Raw genomic sequence first — 25000 nt, 5'->3', positions numbered from 1 at the left:
AGAGAGAATCAATAAAACCAAAAGTTGGTTCTTTGAAAAAGTCAACAAAACTGACAAGCTCTTAGCTAGACAAAGAAAAAGAAACTACAAATAACTTAAAGCAGAAATAAAACCATCAATCTTACAGTAATGAAAAAGGATTATAAAAGATACTATGACTAGTTGGAAGCCAACAAATTAGATAACTTAGATGAAATGGACAAATTCCTTAGAGACACACAAATTACTAAACTGATTCAAGAGGAAATAGAGAATCTCAACAGACCTGTAATGAGTAAAGAGATTGAATTAGTATCAAAAATCTTCCCAAAAAGGAAATGTCCAGGATCAGATGGCTTTACTGGTGAATTCTACAAACATTTAAGAAGGGTTAACAATAATCCTCAAAATGTTCCGAAAAATAGAGGAGGGAACACTTACTAACTCATCCAGTGAGGCCAGCATTATCCTGATACCAAAGCCAGATGAAGATGTTGGTCTGTAGTTTTCTTTTCTTGTAATATCTTTTATGAGTATAGAAGCAACAGTCAACAAAGTACTAGCAAACCAAGTCCGCCAGCATATTAAAGGATTATGCATCCTGACCAAGTGGATTGATTCCAGGATGCAAGGGTGGTTCAACTTAATCGATTTAATACATCACATTAATAGAATGAAGGAAAAAAAGAAACAATACGCAGTTCTCCCAACTCTTGCAGAAAAGGCATTTGACAAAATCAAACACTCTTTCATGATAAAAACTCTTAGAAAACTTAGAGTGGAACTTCCTCAACATGATGAAGATCATTTATGTAAAACCCAAGCTAACATCATACTCAGTGATGAATGACTGAACGCTTTCTCCCTAAGATCAGGAATAAAAACAAGAATGCCTGCTTTTACCACTGCTATTCAACATATATTAGAAGTTCTAGCCAGAGAAATTAGACCAGAAAAAATAAATTGGAAAGAAAGAAGTAAAGCGATCTCTATTCACAGATGACTTGAGTATTATATCACATATATATTTGTGAATATAGAATCACAAAGAATTCACAAGAAAGCTACTAGAGCTTATAAACAGGTTCATCAAAGTTGCAGGGTAAAAGATCAACACATAAAAGTCAGTTGTGCTTCTATACACCAGCAATGAACAATCAGAAAAGGAAATTAAGAAAGGAATTTCATTTATAATAGCATATAAAAAGATAAAATACCTGGGCATAAATTAAACCAAGGAGGTGAAAAACTTGTATACTGATACCTATAAAACATTGCTGAAAGAAAGAAGATCTAAATAAATGGAAAGACATTCTGTGTTCATGGATAGAAAGATTTAATACTGTTGAGATGTCAGTACTGCCCAATATGATTTACAGATTCCATGTAATTCCTATAAAAATTCCACAGCCTCTCTTGAAGTAATGGAAAAGCCAGCACTCAAATTCATATGGAATTGCAAGGGGCCTTGAATAGCCAAAACCATCTTGAAAAAAGAACAAAGTTGTAGGACTCACACTTCATATTTTCAAAACTTACTACAAAGTTATAGTAATCAAAACTCTGTGGTACTTGTGTAAGGCTAGGCATGTAGACCAATGGAATAAATTGAGAGACCAGAAGTAATCCCATATATCTATGGCCAGTTGATTTTTGGCAAGGGTGCCACACCTATTCAGTGGGGAAAAAATAGTCTCTTCAGTAGACAATGCTAGATCAACTGGATCAACAAGAATGAAGTTGGAGCTCTACCTCAAACCATATGTAAAAATTAATTAAAAATAGACCAGTGACTTAATATAAGACCTAAAAGTATAAAACACTTAGGAGAAAACATAGGGGTAAATCTTTACAACCTTAGATTTTGTAATGTGTTCTTAGGTATGATACCAAAAGCTTAGGCACCAAATGTAAAAATTGATAAATTGCACTTCATCAAAAAAAAACTTTTGTGCATCAAAGGACATTGTCAAGAAAGTGAAAAGACAGCCTATGAAATGAGAAAAGTATTTGTAAGTTGTCTGATAAGAATTTAATATCTAGAATATATAAAGAACTACTACAACTCAACAACAAAAAAATCCAATTTAAAAAAAGACTTGAGTAGACATTTCTCCAAATTGGCCAAGTATCTACAAATAGCCAATAAATACATGAAAAAGATGCCTAATACCACTTGTCATTAGGGAAATGCAAATCAAAACCACAAAGAAATATAACTTTAGGACTACTAGAATGGCTGAAATCAAAGCAGTAGAAAATAACACATGTTGATGAGGAAGCAGAGAAATTTGAGCACTCTAACATTGCTGGTTGGAATGTAAAATGGTGCAGTCAGTGTGGTTTCATGGGACCTCAAAAAACTAAACCTAGAATTACCCAGTAATTTCACTTCTAGGTATATACCCAAAGGCATTGAAAGCAGGGACTCAAACAGGTATTTGTACATCCATATTCATAGCATTATTCACAGTAGGCCAAAAGGTAGAAATAACCCATGTCCATCCACAGGTTAATGGATAAACAAAAGTGATATATCCATATAATGGAATATATTATTAAGCCATAAAATGGAATGAAGTCTGACACAGGCTACAACTTGGATTAACGTTGAAAACATTATGTTAAGTGAAATAAGCCAGATACAAAAGGATAAATGTATGATTCCATTTATATGAAATGTCTAGACTAGGCAACTTCATGGAGACAGAAAGTAGATAGAGGTTATGGGAAATAGGGAGTGAGTGCTTAAGGGTTATAGAGTTTGGGGTGATGAAAATTTTTGGAAATAGTTAATAGTGATGGTTGCACAACATTGTGAGTATAATGCCACTGAATTGTACACTTAAAAATGGTTAAAATGGCAATTTTTATATTTATTTTACCAGAATGAAAACTTTTTGAAAAGGAGTTAATTTTATCTCAGTGTTATTGCTGTAAGTTATGAAATAGAGGAGGATTGTTACTGTTTCCTGGAAAAGGGAAATAATTTTAGCTTTAGTTAGGGGCACAAGACTCTTGGTTAAATTTATTGTCAGTGTTGGCCAATTTTAGAGATGATTGATTTATTCCAGTTCACATGACCCAGGCAATGTCAGCAGACTCTAGCTTGGCAGGGAGTTCTTTCTTTGCTAATATTGAAATTCACTGAACTAAGTCCCATAAGCTTGAGTGCTATGCAGTGCATTTAAAGAGTGAAGTCGGAATGTTGAGACTGCTAAGTTTAACACCCATTTGTTCTACTTTCTTGAGAAAGCCTGTTTGAAAGCTAAATTAAAGTATTATTTTTAAGGGAAATTTTATAAATTTCCCTCCTGAGTAATCTATTAAACCACTTACATGCTTAAATTAAGTGTGTTGAACAGGGTTAATATTGTGCTTATTAAATATTAATGCAATCCCTCAGTAAGTATTTTTTCAAGAAATGTAGGTAGATTTGTGTTAGTCTTTATCTGCATTTGTATTCTCTATCCACGTTCCCCTTGTGACCACTATAATTTGTATTTTTATTTGGTGTTAGTCAGGGATCCAGGATGACTATTCATTTTGGTCAGTCACTTGCTGTAGAACAGAGCAAATTAACTGATCAACTTGACTGTTGAGACTCATGGGTAATAATGTTACTTTAAAAAGAGCCAATATATTAAGTATTTTCTGATCATTATAATTTATAGCTGTCTGTATGTTGTATTCAGCACTTATAGAAGTTACTGTTGAGGGGTGACATGACCATAGTCTGCTCAGATACATTATTTTTTCTAATATTTTTAAGCTTCGAGATTCAACGGAACAATTTCAAGAATATTATAGGCAAAGATTACGCTACCAACAGCATTTAGAACAGAAGGAGCAGCAGCGACAGATATACCAACAGATGCTGCTTGAAGGAGGTGTGAATCAGGAGGACGGTCCTGATCAGCAGCAGAATCTTACTGAACAATTCCTTAATAGGTTGGTCTTTCAGTCACTTTCTTAAATATAAGGAACTATTTAAAATGATAAAAAGCATGTAGTAACTGCTACTTTCTGTGTATTGTTTGAAATTTTAAGGCTTTTTAAGTGTTTCAAGTAACGTGGAGTTACTTAATCTCTTCCACGATTCTGGGGGCTCATCTAGTTTTGTCCTTCTTCCTTTTAAACGTCCTTTCACATCTAACAATGGGAGCAGAGAGGGAGTGGTTCAGCGCACCGCTTGGAAGCAGACTACCAGGTGGATCCAGCTCTGTCCCAGGGCAGCTGAGGATCAGGGGAAATTACTTACCTTCTGCTTGCTTGTTTCTTCATCTACTTCACAGGGTTGCCATGAAGATTAAATGAACTAATCTATGTGAAGTGCTCAGAACAGTACCTGGCATATAGTAAGCACCATGTTAAGTGTTAGCTGGTATTTTTATTGTTATTTTGAGACCATAAACTTTCAGATTCTTTGAATTCCGTATATGAAAAAGATTCTTTCTTATAATTTCTACCAAGACAGTATGAACTTATATTGTTTTTAATTATAGGAGGTAAATATATGGTAAGGTGTTTTTTAGAAATCAATAAGCCAGAATAGGTGTATTTAAATGAGCAAGGGCTGTGGAAACATTAAGTAAGCTGATATATATAAAAAACTAAGAATAATTCCTAGCATATAGGAGGTGTGCCTTAAATGTTGGCTATCATGATTATGATTAGGCAGTACAGTGGTGACTGTCAGTTCTTTATTTGGTTCAGTAATACTGGAAGTAATCTGTTTGACACTCTGAGGGTTGTGCAAGTCAGTGAGCCTGAAACTGATCCTGTCTTCAAACCTTCACAAAAGGAACATTTATAGTGGTAACCGGGGCCTAGGGAGGCCTATGAACATTCAGTTTGAGGATCTTTTTCTTAACACCTCTGATCAAGTCAGTTGCTTGTCAGAATTTTCCTAATTTGATGAATTGCTGCTTCTGGTTCTTGGATGTCATCTTTGCATCAATAAAAGTCATGGTTGCAATTTGACTTCCTGACCATTTTATTATTCAGTAAAAGCAGATGTCTGGCATTAAGTCAGAAGATGAGGTGGCAAGGCTCTGTGATTCCAGTAGTAGTAGGGATGTCCTTTCTCAGAAAAAAGTTAAACTATTCAAGATGGTTTATTCTTCCTTTAAAGATAATTATAAATGAATATATGTATGTATATGCATGACTGGGACATTGTGCTGTACACTAGAGACTGACACATTGTAATTGTACTTCAATAAAAAAAAAAGACAAAAAAAGACAATTAAAAATAGAATTCAAAGTATTTCTTGTAATTTAGGTTCAGTTTAGAGCCTATTAACAACAGTTCTCAACTTCTATAGAGATTAGAATTTTAAATTACATTAAAGGTAAGTATGTTATAAAAATCCACAGGATAACCAGGTCTATTCTAAATATGAATGAATATTTATCCTAAGCTTTTGTAAATTGGTTTCTCATAAATTCCATTGTTCTTTTAAGCATTTCTTACCTATTCTGTTTTCTAACCCTTTAATATAATATTTTATTCAATCCTTTTTCTACACCGTCAGTTTTATGTATCTGAGCCTGTACCAGGACATTAAAGTACCTGACTAATACCAAAGACAAATTGAATAGAGATACAATCTATACATTAAAATATACTTTTGCCCCCATAATCTTTTAGTTTTCCAAATCATTCTAGCAGCAGAGCACAGTTGCCAGATTTAAATTTTGGTTCTTCCCTCCAAGAGGCATAGAAAGAGGAAGAGAAATAAGAGTCATGATATATAATAGATTTTATAGAAAAAAACAACCAAAGCATAATAGGATTTTTATTAACAGTACTGTATCACTACTTTATACCTCTAGATATTTTGTTTCTATACCAGTAATTGGAACCACTGATTTGACACTTATAGGCATATTCTGGCCCTTTCCCACCCTCCCCACTATTAGAGAGTCAAAATGATGTTAGCATTTTAGACTTTTTATATTTAGCATTTTCCAATTTATTTGACCTCGGACTCTTTTTTTATGAGGAACATGTCACAGTAGATTAGTGTTTGATAGAAACTTAGAAATGCTGCTTAGTTTAAAATTTTAACAAATAGATGTTTAGTAATGACTACTGTCAATTCCTTTAGTGATACTGAACTGCTCCTTTAAAGTTTTTTTATGCCCTAGACATGCACATGCACACACACGAACACTAATGTTTAATGTAGAAAAATTAAAAAATACAGTGAGCCACAACACCTCTTGGTAATCACTCCCTTTGTGTAGTCTGCTCTCATATTAAATCTAGGCTTGAGGAAGAGATGCTTGGCTGATTCTGGTTCAAATCTTACGAGAGCCTGGCAGCTTCCTCTGTGCCCTTTGGAGCCCTGAGTCCAACATAAGGAGTCAGGCTACCCTGATGTAGGGAGACTTGCAGTGAGGGAAAGGCCCTGAGGCTAGCTTATTTTCCTTCATATTTTATCTCCCTAGTGCCTAGATCAGAGCCTGGCAAATAGTCTTTTTTGATTGAATGAGTGAGTGAATGTGTGCATAACAGGGATGCCACCTGACTTTGTCCCATCATGGCCTGCTCTAGTCGTCCATTTCCTAGTTGATACGGTATTACTAGACAGAGTAAATGAAAATGCTTCTTTTGTTGGTGGGAAATTTGGTAATGGTGATGTTTTAATAATTGTTCTGGGAAATTAAGCTTTAAATTGAGAATTAAACCAGTTATACTGGAGAAGAAACATTTTTTTCCTGTTTTTATGGTGAAAGTTGCTTTTAAAAAGTCAGTGATACCCATTATGCCTGTCTCCTTTATACTGTGTACTGTAGGAAAATTTGGATCTTTCAGTTTTGTGGTTGTGTCTTACGCTGATGATGGTAATTTTTTTAGTACTAAGCTTGTCACATATTATATGTTATATGTGCATATATTTACCTTCTAAAACTTTCAGTCTTCTATATGTTAGGAATGTGATTAAGTTTTTATTTTGATATAATTGCATTGTTTTATTTTATAGGTCTATTCAAAAGCTTGGTGAATTAAATATTGGAATGGATAGCCTTGGTAATGAGGTACCAGTGCTCAACCAGCAATGTAATGGGAACAAAGGCAATGGATCTAATAATTCTTCTGTAACTAGTTTTGCTACACCCCCCCAAGACTCTAGTCAGAGAGTAACACATGATGCTTCAAATATTCACACAAGCACTCCTCGTAATCCTGGATCTACAAATCACATACCGTTTCCTGAGGAATCACCCTCTTGTGGAAACCAAATGTAAGTGCTTTACTTTGTAAAACCTTCCTACTAATAAATAGAAACATGGGAAGTTGAACTTCTCTTTGGAGCCTTACAAATGAAAGCTTTTATAGTTCATTACCTACCAAATATTTTTCTAATCTACCTTCATTTATCTATATTCTCTTCTAACTCCTGAATCTTTTAATATTCTTTATTCTCCTAATTTTCTTTTTGCTTTCTTACCACCACCAAGACAATTCTGTTTTTTTAATAAGCCATCTTACTCAGAGTTCATACAGTTTTAGGCCTTATCTTCTCCTCAGTTTTTTTTTTCCTTGCCTTTGCTACCTTTCAACAAATAATCTTTTAATTCACAAACTTTTAGGGCAAAGGAAGATATTTTATGACATAGTGGAATGATGGCAGCAGGACAGTCCTGGCAGCTCTGGCAGTTACAGCAACTGAGAATTCTTGCATGTTTCTGTTTTCACTAGTCAGAGAAAAATTTTCATCTTGCTGTCATCAGTAAACAAGTGTTAATTTACGCAGTGGGAATAGTTGAGCATTGTCTTCATTTACTATAACATTAAACATCTTTGAGAGTGATTCATTTTAAAACACATACCTTGCTTTTGGCATTTGGATGTTTATAGGAATTAGCCTATACAGTTGAGTGTCAGAAACTCTAGCATTATACTTAAGAATGTAAGTTTATCTAATATTTGCTTCTTTATTATACTTCCTATAGTATTTGTTTTGTGAACTCCAAAACTAGAACTCAAATTTTAAAATCGGTTATTTTTATCAAAGTAATATACATAGTTATGATTTTAAAAGACAAATAGCACTTCAAACCGTGAAATAACACAGAATCCTCTGTCTTACCCACCTTTTTCCATGACTTCTATCTCCAGTAGGCTGCCATTTTCAACCTAGTTAGCCATTTCTTTTGCTCTGTATCTCCACATTTCTGAATAATATGCTTCTATTGCTGTTTTTATTATCCCTTGATTCCCTGCCAGTTAGATTTAGCTACCATATTCTTCACCCACAATACATTCACTTTGTCTGCCTTATCTTCCAATATATATCAATTTTTATTTGAATTGATATTCAGTGTTATCATTACTACAGCCATGTAAATAAATGTTATTTACAACTGAGACATATAATATAATCTGAATATATTTCCTTTTCATATAATTTTTTATTTTTCATGGGGGCAGTAATTGTCTCATTTTTGGTGTATACGTGCACACACACTTAGTCTTCTTGGTACCTATCACTAAGCTATCTGCAGAATTTGGGGATGGAAATCATCCCTCAGAGTTTCAGAGGCATTGCTGCATGTTTCATTGTTCTTATTAAGAAATCTGATGCCATTGTGACCTGCTTCTTTGTATGAGGTCTGATGCTTTTTCCACTCTGGAATTTTTTAGGACTTTCTCTTCCTTGATGTTCTAACACTTCGTGATGGTTTACATCAGAGTAGGTCTGTTTTCCTTCATTCTGCTGGATACTTCGTGGGCTCTTTAAAGCTGGAAACTTAAATTCTGGGATACTGAAAACATATTATTTCTGTAGCAATTTCCTCACCTCCATTTTCTATTGATTTTTCCTGCTATCATATTTTTCTTTTCTAAGCTCGCTCTTATTCTCTAATTTTCCTTAAAATTTTCTTTTAATATTTTTCTTGTTTCCTGATTCATTATTTCCTCTTACATCTCTGAGGATTTTAATTATAGTTTTGTAGCTTTTGTTTCCTAAATTGCCTCCTTTCTTCCAAATTCCTTTCCTTGTGTGTCTTAGTCTCTGACTTTTATCTAGGAGGCTTTCTTTAGGCATCTGGAAATCTTTGTTTGTAAAGAGTGATGCATTGGAGGGAAATATTGGGGTTCAGAGTAGGCTGCCCCAAAATGTGCCTGATGGATTATGTTGAATGAAAGTGACTTCAGAACTGGCCAAGGGGAAGGGTATAGCTCAGTGATAGAGTGCGTGCCTTGCAAGCACAGGGTCCTGGGTTCAATCCCCAGTACCTCCATTAAAATTAAAGAAATAAAACCTAGTCCCCCTCCCCAAGTACACAGTGCTGTATGTCAACTATGTCTCAATAAAACTGGAAGGAAAAAAGAAAAGAATGATTTAAAAAAAAAAAAGAAGAAGAACTGACTGAGTCAAGAGGGACACTCTGGCCCTCCTTTCTGCCTCCCTGAAAGCAGGAGAGGAAAAAAAAAAGAGTGACACATTAAAAAAAAACTGATTAGAAGTTGCACCTGTCTACCTGTTGGCCTCCTGAAAAAAGTGACTAAGTGGAAACATTGTTTTATTGTGGGCCCTCAACTGTCAGTTTCTGTTAGTCTTTTCTCTTGGGCCAGGTGACTTTTTCTTGGATCAGATAATTTTCCTAAAGAGCAATCCAGGTTCCTGCCTGGGATAGGATTTAAGCATAGCGACCAGGATTCTAGAGCTAACCACGGAAAAAGTACTTGACATCTCACTATAAAATTTGTGGCCTTTGACTTAATCTCTTTTCCAGAATAGTTTCTCATTCCTTTCTTAAAACTACACTTCATGTTATGGAGTCCAGAGCCTCTTAATAAATAGCTCCAGAGAGTATCTTTGACTGGAGTCAGTAATGGTTATTTGCCAAAGAAATTAGTATTACAAATTGAAAGGATAAATTAATTTAGTTTCTGTTTTGATATTCAGAGTAAACTGTGCTTGAATTTCTATTCACACAGCTCGTCAGAACATTCGGTCATTAAGACACCTGTTGGAGATTCTCCAGGGAATCTATCAAGGTCAAGAGGGGAGGAGGTAATACTTTGGGAAAGGAGGTTTCGTTGTTTTTTATATTTAACAAATTTTGCAAAGAATTGTCAATTTAAAGAAAACCATTTTTAGAAGTAGGCATTATTGTTAATGCTGGTAGTTATCTTAAGGTAGTTGAATTTTCACTGGGTGAAGTGAAGAGGTTGCCTGAAAAATCACATTTGAGAGTATTCATATTAATGGCCCAGTGATGATCTTGGCACATGAGTTGGGGGCTGTGCACTACTATCTGAACCCTGTGGTTAACTAGTTAAGATGCTATTGGTTTCTCCTTTGGGCTTCTCATCAATGCATTTGTTTTTTGCTTTGGAGTCAGACATCCTTCCCTAACTAGCATACTCCTTCACTCTATCTTATTTTCTCTAGTTCAAATTTTAACCCCATAAAGAAAGTTATTATTTCGGATGCTTTTGGGGCCAATCAAGTAACATAAATGAATAAACTATTATTTTTGTGATAAGCACATAGGAATATTTGTCCTTTGCACAAAGAAATATGCTCTCCTAGTTTTTCCAGTTCTTTTGATTTTCAAGAAAAGCTAGAAATGTAGATTTTTATGTGAAATCTATTTTTTTTAATTTTAAAAAATTATAGATACCCTGGGGAAGAGCAAATAAAGTTAATTGTGGTTCTACCACTTCTGCTATAAAGCAACCCTTAGTAATTATTATTAATGTGCTATAATCAGTTAGTCATTCCCTTTCCTTTTGTATTATATACCTGTGCTATTCATTTGGCAGATAGTCACCTTTCTTGTACATGAATTAATGGAAAATGTAGCATTTCTAGTCAAATAAATTCATATAAATAATATAAGAATTCAATTCAGTTACATAAGACAAACATAGTGTGACATCCCAGGTTTATTTTCTGTACCCCCCCCCCCCCCATGAGGATGTATTGCATGAAGACATACAAGTTTCAGTAGGGGATGTGTTATCTCTTCAGTGGTACTTACTGTGGGTTCTGGAGCTCTCAGCATACAACCAGAGCTGGAATGATTTGCGTTTGTGTATGTACTGGACATTCATACTTCCCAAAGGCAGGATTTGGTTGGGTCTGTGCACTACATTGAGGGCCTTGTTCCAGATCCAGGTTCCAACCTGATCAAGGTAGCAGGATGGTTTCAAATGACACCAATAGGAAGAGTCACCAAGCCTTTTATACAGAGCTGCTTCACCTTGCCTTCCTCAGAAGAGGGCTGTGGGCAGACAGCTTGACAGTTTAAAATAAAAATGAGGCTGAAATTAAATGTTCTGAGTAAAATCATTTTTACAATTTAAAAAGGGTATTTTACAATTTCAGTTTGAAATACTAAAGTACTCATTGCTGGAGATAATGGCAAACTGTTTTTTGTTTTTTTTTTTTACCTTAAATGGATTAAATAATGGTGCTGTATATTTCTTTTTAGAAACATGAATGATGTTCTGTTGTTTTTGTAAGAACTATGTGTGGTCTATCTTTTTCCTTGACAGTTAAAGAGAACTTAACATGGAATGCATATTCTTGTATCTTGTCATAGTAAGAGAAGAAAAACTTGAATGTCTATTATTATTATTAGCCATCTGAACTTAGTTTAGTAATGAGTAGCAAAAATAGAAAAATTGAGGTTAATTTGGATGTGCCATTCAAAAGAATGTATGGTTATAGGTAGTGAGCTTCAAGTGATAAAGTGAATAATACAATTCAAATGAATTTAGAATGGGATAAAGATGAAGTCTTTGAAATTCATTTTTTTGTAGGATGACTTTCATATTCATTTTTTCCATAGGATGACAAATCGAAAAAGCAGTTTGTTTGTATTAATACCCTAGAAGACACACAAGCTGTTAGAGCAGTGGCTTTTCATCCAGGTGGTGGTTTATATGCTGTCGGTTCAAACTCAAAAACTCTGAGAGTTTGTGCCTATCCAGAAGTAATTGATCCAAGGTAAGGAGAGATGGTTTGTACTGTCATTCTTGCTTCAGTTTTTAATTTAGCTGTATGGTCCCCTTTTAAGAATTGCTACTCAGTACTGTTTAATTTTTATTTTCTTTCCTTTTATTAAGCTTTTACATTTTTATTTTTAATGCTTGGAAAATATACATAAGAATCATAAATTAACTTTATAAACTGCTCTTCATGAAGTATTTTTGATTCAGCAGTTGTTCACTCAATAGTCTAGTTTTCTTTATTTCCATGGTTTTTGTTAATTTTTTAAAAAATCTGAAAGATCTTTATATTCTAGTTAAATCACATAAAGACAAAGTAATGCTAGTTATAGACTTGGAGAAAATTTAAAGTGTCTCATAATAATAGCTTCAAAGAAGTATTAGGTTGAACGATGTGAAATTGCTGATATTTGACCATTTGACCTACAAAGATTCCGTTTTCATTTGGTCAGCTTAACAGTGATTTTACCTTCTTGTCTTAACAGATTATGGGATTTGAAAAATAAGGAATATATCTTTAAAGGCGTATGTCACAAAAAGTGGACATGTGACCTTATCTATTAGGTGCACAACTAATTCTTTAAAGTCCCTAAGAAAGCAAATACTGTAGATATAACCTCACAGAAGACTATCTTTGAACTCTTTACTCTTTGATTAGGTACTCTTTATGTCAATTTATTTATTAAGGCTTTTACTATCAAAATAAATCTGCGTAATAAAGATTCTGAGTATTTGGTAGATTTTGTGATTGCAGAAATGAATGCCACAAATGGAATAGTTTTCATACCAGCAGACAAAAAATACCCAAACAAAACAAGCTACAAATTTTTAAAAATTTAAATGAAAAGCAGTAGATGAGTTTATTTATTTATTTGCATTTTTTGGTGTATCTCTGTGTCTGAAACTAGACATTTAGGCATTTGGACTGCAGTGGCATTCAAGGTTGGGAAAGAAATAGGGCTCATGTTAGATAATAGTGGTATAACTTATGGTTGTTAATTGTGTTAATTAAATAGGATTATATGAGAGCGTATAGGCAGAATTCCAGATCAGGGAGTGAAAAAGAGCAGTAATTCTGGAGGCAGAGCCAAAGACTTGTATATTTAGGGTTAACCTGATCTTAAGTTAACTCTCCTTTTATATTTCTTATACTGGCACAGATGTTTCATAGACTCTTCGTGAAGAAACTGACTTTTATGAAAATGAATTCATTGATTTAACAAATATATTTTGAATTTCTTCTGTGTGCTAGGTGCTATTCTAGGCTTTGGGGATTGTTGCGAGTAAAACAGACATGTTTACCTCTTGGAATGTCTGTTTTAGTCGAGAAGATGGACATTATGCAGATAGACACACAAATATAATTATACATTGTGATAGATGTTATGAAGAAAAAGTACAAGGTGCTGTAACAGTAAAACAGGGAGGTGAGGGGGTTGAGGAATCGGAGAAGGGCCTCTTTGAAGAAGAGGTGTTAAAGGCTGAGATATGAGGATGAGTAGAATGCAGCCGTGTGAGGTGAAGGGAGAAGACAGCAAACAAAGGTAACATGAAGTGAGAAAGAGCTTGGCTTTTCAAGAAACCAAACAAAGCAAGTTCAGATTGGCCGGAAGTATTGTGAACTGGAGTGTGATGAGGCTACAGAGAGAGAGGTAAACTAAATTACGGAGAGCTTTGTTGCCATTTTGGATTTTATGCTGAGTGCAGTGGGAAGTTGCTGAGTTACCAGCAGAGCAGTGCTGTGAGGTAAACTCTGGGTCAGATGGCAGTAAGAGTAGATGCTAGGAGAAAGGTAGGAGGCTGTTGTCAATGGCTGGTGTGATGTCAATGGAGATGGAGCAAAATGGATGGAGGTAACATGCATATAAAGAATTCGTAGGCCCTGGCAACGAACTGGGTGTGTAACTAAAAAGAGAATCTTTTGATGTGATTTATTTTCTTGATCACCATTAAGTATCTCCTAGGTATTGAAGACTTCTTAGTCTTCTTTCTTGCTTTTTAAAAATTTCTTCATGTATGACTGAAGCATAGTGCTGTACACCAGAAACTGACACATTAGTAAACTGACTATACTTCAATAAAAAAGTAAAAAAAATTTTCTTAATTATGAAAAATTTTAAGCATATACAAAAGTAGAGACTAGTACACTGAAATGCAATAACTGTCAAGATTTTTGTCATATTTGCTTCATCCTTTTTGTCTACTAAAGTATCTTAAGGTAAATCCTAGATACGCCTTTTCACCCTTTAGGCTGAATCCCCCAGAACATGTACATATTCTTATATGTTTTGTGAAAGGCTTGATGTTATCTTTGTACCTAGTAAAATGTTTGTTATCTAAGTATTAGTCTGTGTTTTAAAGTGCAGATAAGATGCTACTACTCCACTAAACCAATGTTTGACTCCCATTAAAGGCCAAACTCTCGAGGAGCATGGCATTTAGGACCTTCCCCGGCAGTGCCTGCAGCCCCTCACCCACCATGTGCATCCCACTCAGCCTCCAGAATGCCCTGGTCTTCTCCCCTCCAGGCTCCACAGACTCTGTCCCATGCTGCACGCTTGGCTGGTACTCTCCCTACTATATTTTACCTTCAGTGAAGCAACTCTCCTGCCTTCATCTTTTCCTGTAATAATTCTCCTTGTCCTTTAAGGCCTAGTGCTTTGTACTGGACTATGACATTTATACTTTGCTATATGTGGGTAGTCACGAAACGTCTAACTCTGCCAGATATTAAACTCAGGACAGAGCTCTTGCCCCCCTCCTTTTTTTTCTCCTGTCCTTTGCCTTCCCCCAGTCCCAGGCAGTTGCGTATATTATATGTTTAATAAATGCTTATTGAACTTTTTAAATTTGGAAGCATTATTATCTCTTTTAAAAATTCTTTTGTGTTTCTGGGTTAAAATCCATAAAAAATATGTGAAATGGAGACTTAAAAAAAAATCCTATGTGGTCTGAAATAAGATTGATACAATAATAATAATAATAATGGCTAATAATTTTACTTTTGGATTTTAAATATGCTTTAAATTTATTTCTTCTAAGATTTTGAAAATTGCTATAAACATGTCTGTCTTTTTGCTCCCTTCCTCAAGAACAAACATAATATAGAACTTTACATTCATTAGCTTTAGTAAGCAAGAAATTGAAGTATCTCTTTGCGATTTTTCTTTTTAGTGCACATGACATCCCTAAGCAGCCAGTGGTACGTTTTAAGAGGAATAAACATCACAAAGGATCCATTTACTGCGTGGCTTGGAGTCCTTGTGGACAGTTATTAGCGACAGGATCAAATGACAAATACGTCAAAGTGCTGCCCTTCAATGCGGAGACCTGTAATGCAACAGGTAGGGCCCGAGTACGTAAGCAGTAGCTGACCAGACGTTCTTCACCTTTCCCCATGTGTGTCTCTGATTTAGCTCTGTATTGTTTTTAGTAAAATCTACGAATATAGCCTTAACAAGAATTTTTTGACATTCTAATTACTTGCTTGCATTCACGAGGCATTATTCTTTTTTTAGTAAGTTCTTACAAGGTGGCCACGTAGTGTCTAACCCTTAGGACATTATTGTTATTAGAAACATAATTTTTAAACAACTTCCAGAATTGTATTAGTAAATATTTTCCAGTATATGTTTTCTCTTTCATTTTATTTGGGATAAAACCAAGGAAGTAACTCTACATATAGTTCTGTTTTAGGGATGATGATAACTGAGTCAGTATTTTGATTTCTTGAAGTTCTTTACTAAGGAAAGTGAAACTGTTTATTATATCAATCCCAAAATGAACATATACACCATGCTTCTCTGCCGTTATTCTCGGTCAGGCAGAGGCAGTTTAGTAATCTCAAAGTATCACAGTCAGTTGAGCAGCGTCTTTTTTTTAAATTCTTACTGCTGTTTCAGGACCGGATCTGGAATTTAGTATGCATGATGGGACAATTAGAGATTTGGCATTTATGGAAGGCCCAGAAAGTGGTGGAGCTATTTTGATAAGTGCTGGAGCAGGGGACTGTAACATTTATACAACCGATTGTCAAAGAGGACAGGGCCTGCACGCTCTAAGTGGACACACCGGTATGTGATAGCAGTCTCAGATGCTACTTGTCTTTTTGTTCATCCTATGCTTTTCCCCCCTCTGCATTTTCATTAATGGCATATATTGCATCAAAAGGGATTTCTTCAGGACAGGAACTTTTTATTTCAAAAATTTTAAATGTGGACTTTGGGTAACAGCATAGTAATGATAGCTAACATTTCCCTGCGTGCTATATCCTTTACTTATACACATAATTCCTTAATTTAATACTCAAAACAACCTTATGAGGCAGGAAGTTTTATTTCCATTTTATATATGAGAAAAGTAAAACTTGAAAAAACAAAATGACTTTCCCGTTATCTTACAGCTAAACTTGGCAGAGCCTGAGGTATGACCCAGGTCTGTCTCTTCCAAATTTGGTGACCTAATCCCACAGCCCTGTGTTTCCTCTGTGGAAAAATCTGCTGTAATTTCAAATGCTAATATTTTTTTCAGTACTAATTATAATGTCCTGAAATACTGAATCACCAAAAAAGATTAAGTTTGTACAGTATAGTTTTGAGGCGCATTTTGCTGAATTTTAATTTTTTTTAAATTGTCAATATATTTGATATATATGGAAAATCTCTACTTCTCAGTAATTTGATTAACTAGATTAAACATGCCCAATAGAGAAGTACTTAGCTTTGACTGTGTTATAGAAAAATACTGTTTCACAGTAATAACTGCGTATATGTGATCTTTTATAGGGCATATCTTAGCACTTTATACTTGGAGTGGCTGGATGATTGCGTCTGGTTCCCAGGATAAGACTGTTAGATTCTGGGATCTTCGAGTACCAAGCTGTGTTCGTGTTGTTGGCACAACATTCCATGGAACTGGTAGGTTTTTCTGCAGTTTAAATAAATTTATATGAGAAAGAAACTTTATAAATTGCATTCACCTACTTCTTCTCACTGCAAAAGATACGCTGAAAAAAATAGGAACAATATAAAGTTAAATACTTCACATTTTATTGATTAAATTCTTTCAAAATGCTTTCTTTCATCTGTTACTTTATTTGTAAAAATAACATTCAGCTAAGGAAACCAAGGCCCAGGGAGACTAAGTGTCATGCCCTAATTATTCTGTTAGCAGGGCCATTTTAGAACTCAGACCTTTAAAAAGCATTTTTTTAAATGCACTCACATGGCAAAAATTGAAATTGAACAAAAGGGTGTACCATTTTCTTCCCACTCCTATTTTTTTTTGTCTTTCCCTAAAGGATCAGTTTCTTATTTATTCTTTTAGAAATATACTGTAAGTATATAACCAAAAAGTTTGTGTATATCATAATCTCTGTTCTCCTTTAAACAGACACAGACACAAACGATAGCATGTGATACTTGCCTTGCTTTTTTAACTTAACAGTATGTCCTGGATTGTTCCACGTAAGGCTAGTGCTCTTTGTGTTATATCACCTTGTAAAACATCTAAGAGTGATGCAGTATTCTGCTATTGTCTTTATTTTATTTTAGATCCATTTTTTGCCTTTGTAGTTCTTAACAGCAATTCTACGGCGCTATTCCAAGTGAAAAGGCCTGTCTTACATTCTTACTCTTTTTATTGTTTTGTAATGCTTTATCTATTCTCTTGACTTTCATAGACCTTTTTCTGTGCTTTGATTCAAACTGGATATGATTTGTCATAGAAAATTTGAGTCTGGAATATACATACATGTATAGTTATATTTATATATTTATGAATATGTGATCATTGATAAAGCTTAGTTTGCATTGTTATCAAAGTTAATGTATAACACAGTTTAAAGAATCCAACAGTTCAATAAGGCTTATTAAAAAAAACAATACTGCCCTGAGAATCGCCCCTCTGCCCTCCAGCCACTGCCTCATTTTCCATTTCTCCAAGTCAACCATTTTTAACTTTTGTAGCAGTTTTATTTTCATATTTATTTCTGTTTTTCTAAATAACATGCCTATAATCATAGTTTTTTAGGGTTATTTATTTTCTTCCCACCATGGAAGATGAAGATTTAACTTTCTCATATCCCTTTCTTATTCTTACCATCCTTCACCCACTTCCTGTATCCCATCCTTTGGATATAGTCACTCAATTTTGGTTAGATCAGTATTCATCAGTGACATTATTTTTAACCATGTAAGTGCTATTCAGATCTTTTTTTTCTTGCGTATCTTTCTGTTTTCCTTGGTGTTAATAATTATATTTTTTTGTTTCATTTGCTTAGTTTCTATACACTTATCATTAATTTATATCAAATTCTCCCCTAGTTAAGTAAATTATTTTCAGCTCCTTTCTCTCCTTTTCAGAGACGTCAGTTTTTGGTCATCTCTCTCTTACAACATTAATGTCTCCTTCTCTAGTGAATCTTCTTTTTTCTTTCTCTACCATATGTATATTTGAAAATTTTATGGAATTGGCAATACCTCAGAGTTCTTCTGTGGACCTCCTTATTCCCCTTCCCAGCTCTCACCCTAATTTTTTGCTCCCTTTCTTACCCAGATATCTCAAAAGCCTTGCCTGCCTATGCTGTTCCCCATTTCCTCACCCCTACTCTTCAACTGTGCCAGTCTGTCTCCTGCCACGACCACTGTAAAGTGAGCTGCCTTTCTCAGATCACCAGCAATCTTCGTGTTGTCAAATCACTTCTAAATGTCCATTTTACTTCATCTCCCAGTGGCACACAACAGTTGATCTCTTCTTTTGAACTTTCAACTCTTTTTTTACCTTTCTGGGTAACTACCCCTTTGCTGACTCTTTCTCTTCTGCTCACCTTCTAAATTCTGGCATTCCTTAGAGCTCAGGACTTCTGTTTCCTTTCTTTCTCTAGATGAGTACCGACTTGAGTATAACTCATATGCTGACAGACCTTAAATTTTTATCTATAGCCCAAACCGTTTCTGTATGCCATACTCTTATTTCTGACCCACCTACGTGACCTCTGCTTCTGGAAATCTCACAGAGTATCTCAAACTTAACATGTCTTAAAACAAATCATGACCCCTTCCCTCAAACAAAACTGCCCCAGATCTCTTCACCAAAGTGGTACGACTCACCCATTGTTCATGCCAGAAACCCTGAAGTCTCCCCGGATCCCTCTCTCTCTCCTTTTTTCCGTATCCAATCCATAAGTAAATCCTGTTGTTCTAGCCTGCAGAATCTGTCTTAAATCCATTCACTACTTTTCATCTTTATTGCCACCATACTAGGAGAAACCACCACCCACCACCCTCTCTCAACCACTCAGGAGTTTCCTACTCTATCTGTACCTCATTTTGCCCCTTCCAGCCTGTGGTCCACATGGCAGCCGGTGCATGTTACACTTTACTTACAGCACTTGAATGACTTCTCACTGCTCTTAGGTTAAAGTGCACACTCTTCACCATGAACTATGAGAGCCTGCTTGATCTGGCATTGTGTACCCTTCTGGTCTTATCTCAGATCACTTTCTTCTTGCTTTTCAGTTATTGGAACGTGCCAAGCTCTTTCCACCCACAGTGAATTCACATGCTGTTTCCTTGGCCTGAAATGTTCTTCCACTTGTCTTCTCATGGTCAGGTTCTGCTTCTCATGTTTAGGTCTTAGCTTCACTAGCACCTTGTCAGAAAGGTCGTCTTTGCCTTGATTGGGACCTTACCATAGTCTTCTCTCTTTGAACTCCATTTATTTCCTTCATACCTCTTACCGCTATTTAAAAGTACATATCTGTTTATTGCTGGTCTCCTTCAATAGATTTTAAGTTTTATAAACTTAAAAGGCAGTAGTCATGTCTGTTTTATTTCTCAGAGTAGATTTAGCACCTATCATAAATGCCTGGCCCAAGGGAGTAGTGATATAATAACTTTGTTGAATAAATGAACCTGGATCTCTTTTGGCATTGTCAACTTTGCATGTATAAAGCTAAACTCATTATATTTCCCCTGGAAATCACTTCTTCCCATTTTCCCTGCTTTTGATAACAGTTCTCTTATTTCCTCATGCACCTAGATTTGAAATATGGGACTCATTTGTCACTTCTTTTTTAGCCCCTATACAGGCAGTTAATTGTCAATACTGTTGATTTTTTTATTCAGTTTTTCCTGAAATCTGTCTACATGTCATCATTCAGACCTTTATTCTCTCATTGTTCTATTATTCTATCTTGCCACGCAGTGGTTTCTCTTCCATAATCTATCCATTTTAGTTTGATACACATTTTCACATAGATTAATCTTCCCAAAGCACTCCTTGGATCATGTAATTCTCCCGCTTGGAAACCTGCAGTGATGTTGCACTGTGTACGGGTACAAGCTCACACTGTGCAGTTTGGTTTTCAGCATGCTTGACAGTCTGGCCCTAACCTGTCTTTATGTCTCAGCTACAAGCTGCCTTTCGTGTTAAATTACTAAACCAAGTAACTTCAGCCAAACAAAGCCACCTGTCCTTAAATGTTTTTATCCTTTTCCTCTAAACATTTTCTCATGTAATTCTTCCTGATAGCCCTCTTCTTTTCTCTATCAAAAATTCAAGCAAGGATTATTTTTAATTACATTTCTGTGTAATACATATAAACAAACACATAACATATTCTCTCTTATTTATCCTGTTTACTGTTCTTCAAGATCTAACTTAAATTCCTTTTTTTCTGTGAAGTCTCCCCAGGCCACTTTGATTGAGAGCAGTGTTCTTCAAACTCATTTTCATTATTGCTTCCACTAAGGAGAAAAATTAAATTAAATTTTTTCCTAACAATAGAAAGTAAATACTAAGGAATGAGATTTTGTTGGGTAGGGTTGAGCTTAGCATCCCCTTGGAGGCATTTTGTGTGGTCAAGAGTCAAGGGTCCAGCCTGTGGACTCAGAGCTTGTTTTCTATTCAGTTCCTGTTGGTGGTTAATCATGTATTGCTTAGAGACATTTCCCATACTGTGACCTAAAACTTATTTTGTTATTTAATCTTCTGTTCCCCCGACTAGACTCTAAGCTGGGTATGGGAGAATTTCTGAAAACATACCCAGCAGTGAAAAGATTGCATTAGGAAAAGTGGCTCATCTTTTGCACTATAGGTAATGCTGCCCCAGGGGGTCCTCCCAAATGACCAAACAGAAAAAAAGGGGGGCCTTCTGATGTCTTACAGAATTTTGCTTCATATCTTGCTTCTAAAAACGATACACGTCTTTATTGGTTGACTGTTAATTTGGATTTTTCCATAACTGAACAGTATTGATAAGCTACATTAAATCTTTAGTGTATGGTTCAGTGAACATAATTAGGAGTTACAGTTTAGCTATATTGATTTTTCCATATTGAAACTTCTGTTTCTCTGCTATACAGGCAGTGCAGTGGCATCAGTAGCTGTAGATCCCAGTGGCCGTCTCTTAGCCACTGGACAAGAAGATTCTAGCTGCATGTTGTATGACATAAGAGGAGGAAGAATGGTACAAAGTTATCACCCTCATTCCAGTGACGTTCGCTCTGTTCGATTCTCTCCTGGAGCTCACTACTTGCTAACAGGATCCTATGATATGAAAATAAAGGTGACAGACCTACAAGGTGATGGAAATTGACCTCTTTCCTCTTTTTTACTCTCTCCTGTTCTATTTGGGATCTTTCTCTTTTGTTAACGTAGTGTGATTGATTATATAACATTTCCAAATTTTATAGTGTTTACTGAGCAAATTGCTAGTACTGTATTGAGATGAATTGTAGCAAATTATTAAATCTAGTGAATAGTCTTATTTTTATTGTTAAGTAGCTTAAAATATTTTAAAGACTCAATGTTTATCACACTGAATCATTTTGATTGCAATGATGTAGATGTTAAAATATACATTTATGTATACTTGCTCCTACTTTAAAACCCTTAGTGTATAATCTGTATAATTATGTCTTCAGTACCTAGTTTTTGTTCTTAAACATTCATTAAGCAAATATTTACTATATACCAACCAGGGGTCAGACAGAGAGATGAATAAGACAGGTAACTTCCTGATGGAGCTTACATTTTAGAGGTCAGAAAAAAGCAAACCAATAAAAATACAATTTTAGGTATTGACAAGTGCTATTAAAAAGCTTGTAAGGTAGGAGAGTGTGACAGGGTGGACAGGGGGAGGCTGTGCTAGGTAGGCTAGAGAAGGTCTCGCCAGGGAAGTGCCGTTCGCGCAGAGACCTGAAGGGTGAGAAGCAGCAGCCATGCCAGGACCCAGGGAGCAGACCATAGCAAGGGTCAGGGTGCAGAGGCAGGAATGGATTTGGCTTGCTCAGGACACTGCAAGAAGCCAGTGTAACTGAACTTAGTGAACTAAGGGAGCAAGAGACGGGAATAAATCAGAGGCAGTTTTCTAAGCATTAAAAGTATAATTGGAATCCTTTTGAAGATATAAAACGGAGTTATGACAGTCTGAAATATAAAATTTTTTTTTTGAGTTTTAGAGTGAGTGGATTATAAGTATAAATATCAGAGAGGAGATGATTGGACCAATTCAGGAAAGAGAGGCTAGGATGGGAGAGGTGGAGGTGGTAAAGGAGTGACTGAATTAGGGATGTATTTTAATTTGTTTGAATTAAATTTGGGGAGTGAGGGGGAAAAGAATCAATACTGATTCCTAGGGTTTTGGCATGAGCAACCAGGTGGTGCCGTTAGTTGAGAATGAGGAAGACAGGTAGGGAGAGGAACAGGTTTAGGCAAGAAAATAGTTTGGTTTTAAACAAGTTGAATTTAAGATGACTATCAAAGCAATCAATTGAGATGTCAAATAGCTATTTGTATATTGGTCTGAAGATCAGGTGAGAAGTCTGGTTGGTATAGCCTTCCCCTACCCACCCTGTCACACTCTCCTACCTTACAGTTTTTTAATAGCAGTTGCCAAATGTGTGTGATCCTAAGTATACAAATGGCCACAAAAGCATGGTCCTAGATAAAATTTCATAGAAAGTGAGGTATAAATGGAACAAGAAATTTGAAGGCTGACTGCTGGGATTCACCAAACTTTAAGTCGGAAAGAGAAGGACAACCAGCAAAGGAGACTGAAGTGCAGTGGCACTGAAGTCAGGGAGGTAATCAAGGTGAGAGAGCTTCAAGGAGAGAGTGGCAGCTGTGTCAAATGTTGCTGTGTGTATGTTACCAAATACTGCTAACATAATTAGGTCTTCAGTGACTTAAATCTGTGTAAGCTTTTAAATGCATTAGTGTAGTTAGGCTTTTTTTTTTAAATACTGTAATGTCTTAAAGTAATAGGAAGTGTATGAAATCTGTGTATATTTTGTATTGTAAATCAGTCTCTTTTCTTTTTTAATTAGGAGACCTCACTAAACAGCTTCCTATCATGGTAGTGGGTGAGCACAAGGACAAAGTGATTCAGTGCAGATGGCACACCCAGGATCTTTCCTTCCTATCGTCCTCTGCGGACAGAACTGTAACCCTCTGGACTTACAATGGATAGGGTACAACCAATGTCGATCTATGCAGTGAAAGCACAGAAACGTAAGACTACTGAATTGTGAACATTGCAAATTTGAAGAACGTGGACTGACCTGAAAAGTGGCTTAGCACGAGGAGCCCCCTTATTACCATGTATCCCTTTGATAGGAGCTATTGGGTGGTGTTATTCTGCAGTGCTTCCAGTCTTCCGTGTGAGCTCGTGCTGCTGTGACCTGCTGTATGTAGTCTTGTTGCCAAAGTCTGCGGAAGAGCTCTGTTGTTGTCAGTGTGCACCCCAAGTCAAGGTGGACGATGTGTTTACGGTTTAGTATTAAAAGCATTCCTTGGTCTTTGCCTAAATAACAGTTTTATATACACACTGAAATTGAACTATACTTTAAGCATATTATTACATGTAATGCAACCAAGTTCCACACAGATTAAACATAGGTATTCAGAAAATTTTGCTTTTCTCACAATCCCATGATACTGTATCACTCAGCTACAGGTCAGAATTTTTTATGTCTCTTCAGAGTTACATTGTTGCTTTAACTAATGATCATTATGGAGTTTAAAAATGGATGGAAAACTGCTTCTTAATACAGTATAGGCCTTTTCTTTTTTCTTCAACCCAGGGATATAATTACTGTTTTGTTACATTATTTTGTTTCAGGCTTAAAAGGTAAATGTGTTTGCTTCAGAAACTTGTTGATTTCAATTTTTTGAATGCAACAAGATACCTCCCTGTAAACTGTACTGTAGGCAGAGCAGCAGCATTATGTGATGCGGCACTTGATGGTACAGTCACTATACCGGCTAGCATTTTTCCTCTTAAAAATTAAAAACTTTGCCATAGATTGTAGCATGGCTTGAAATGCTATGTCTGCATGATAATTTAAAATGGAAAATTTAAACTTTGCACTCCAAAAGCTTATTTGGATTTTTTTTCTTGCACTGTTTTGTGTAATGCAGAATAATTTTATTTCTATGTTGTAGATCCTAACATTTATGTATCTTTATTTTCATATTGTACAGTAATTTTACTTTAAATTATTAAATAGGCTATTTTATTTATTTCAAATGCAGTTGAGTTAGTTCTAATTATTGAACTGTCTGTGCACTGTATGTAGCAAGCATTTTTAATCTATTATATACCAGTGGAAAGGGTATTCGAAGTGTAACTGTGCTATTATTTCAATAAAGACCTCTTGACACCTGAAACTATTCCTGTTCCTCAGTTTCCATGGTTTAGAGTGTTTTTTCCAGTTTACATGGCAGTAGTGTTGTCTAGTGAATGAACTCACATCAATTTTTTAAGTTTCTTTTCAAATTTCTTCTACTAACTTACTTTTTAACCCTTGACAACTGCATAACTTTTGTGTCTTCTCTTTTATTCACTATCTAGAGAACTTTCTATCCTTAATATATTGTGAAAGTTGACTAATAAAAGCCCAGCAAAATGTATAAATTCTAACTTAGACTACAAATACATTGAATCAAGTAGTTTAGAAAGAATTGAAATCTAATTAGCTTGTGGATATTCAGTAGTACAGTTTTCCTACCTCTCAGGCATGCAGAAGGGAGTTCTGC

General features: G+C 35.5%; 1 protein-coding gene across 2 annotated transcripts in view; it reads left to right on the top strand.

Moving 5' to 3' along the window:
- WDR47 (WD repeat domain 47) overlaps nucleotides 1-24634 on the top strand; it is a 49831-nt gene extending 25197 nt beyond the window's left edge. The window contains exons 8-16 of one of the 2 annotated variants that reach the window (XM_032487246.1): nucleotides 3752-3930; nucleotides 6972-7232; nucleotides 9938-10013; nucleotides 11800-11957; nucleotides 15134-15303; nucleotides 15862-16032; nucleotides 16744-16875; nucleotides 21325-21543; nucleotides 23290-24634. In XM_032487246.1, the coding sequence (XP_032343137.1) occupies nucleotides 3752-3930; nucleotides 6972-7232; nucleotides 9938-10013; nucleotides 11800-11957; nucleotides 15134-15303; nucleotides 15862-16032; nucleotides 16744-16875; nucleotides 21325-21543; nucleotides 23290-23432 (1509 nt within the window). In that variant the 3' untranslated portion in view covers nucleotides 23433-24634. Of the gene's footprint in view, nucleotides 1-3751; nucleotides 3931-6971; nucleotides 7233-9937; nucleotides 10014-11799; nucleotides 11958-15133; nucleotides 15304-15855; nucleotides 16033-16743; nucleotides 16876-21324; nucleotides 21544-23289 lie in introns of both variants that reach the window. The other variant, XM_032487245.1, reaches the window with a different exon arrangement.
- The last annotated feature ends 366 nt before the right edge of the window (nucleotides 24635-25000 follow it).

This window comes from Camelus ferus, chromosome 9 (genome assembly GCF_009834535.1).
Source record: "Camelus ferus isolate YT-003-E chromosome 9, BCGSAC_Cfer_1.0, whole genome shotgun sequence".
Taxonomy (NCBI): Eukaryota; Metazoa; Chordata; class Mammalia; order Artiodactyla; family Camelidae; genus Camelus; species Camelus ferus.
The sequence above is the reverse complement of the archived record's forward strand: the minus strand, read 5'-3'. Positions and strand labels throughout refer to the sequence as shown.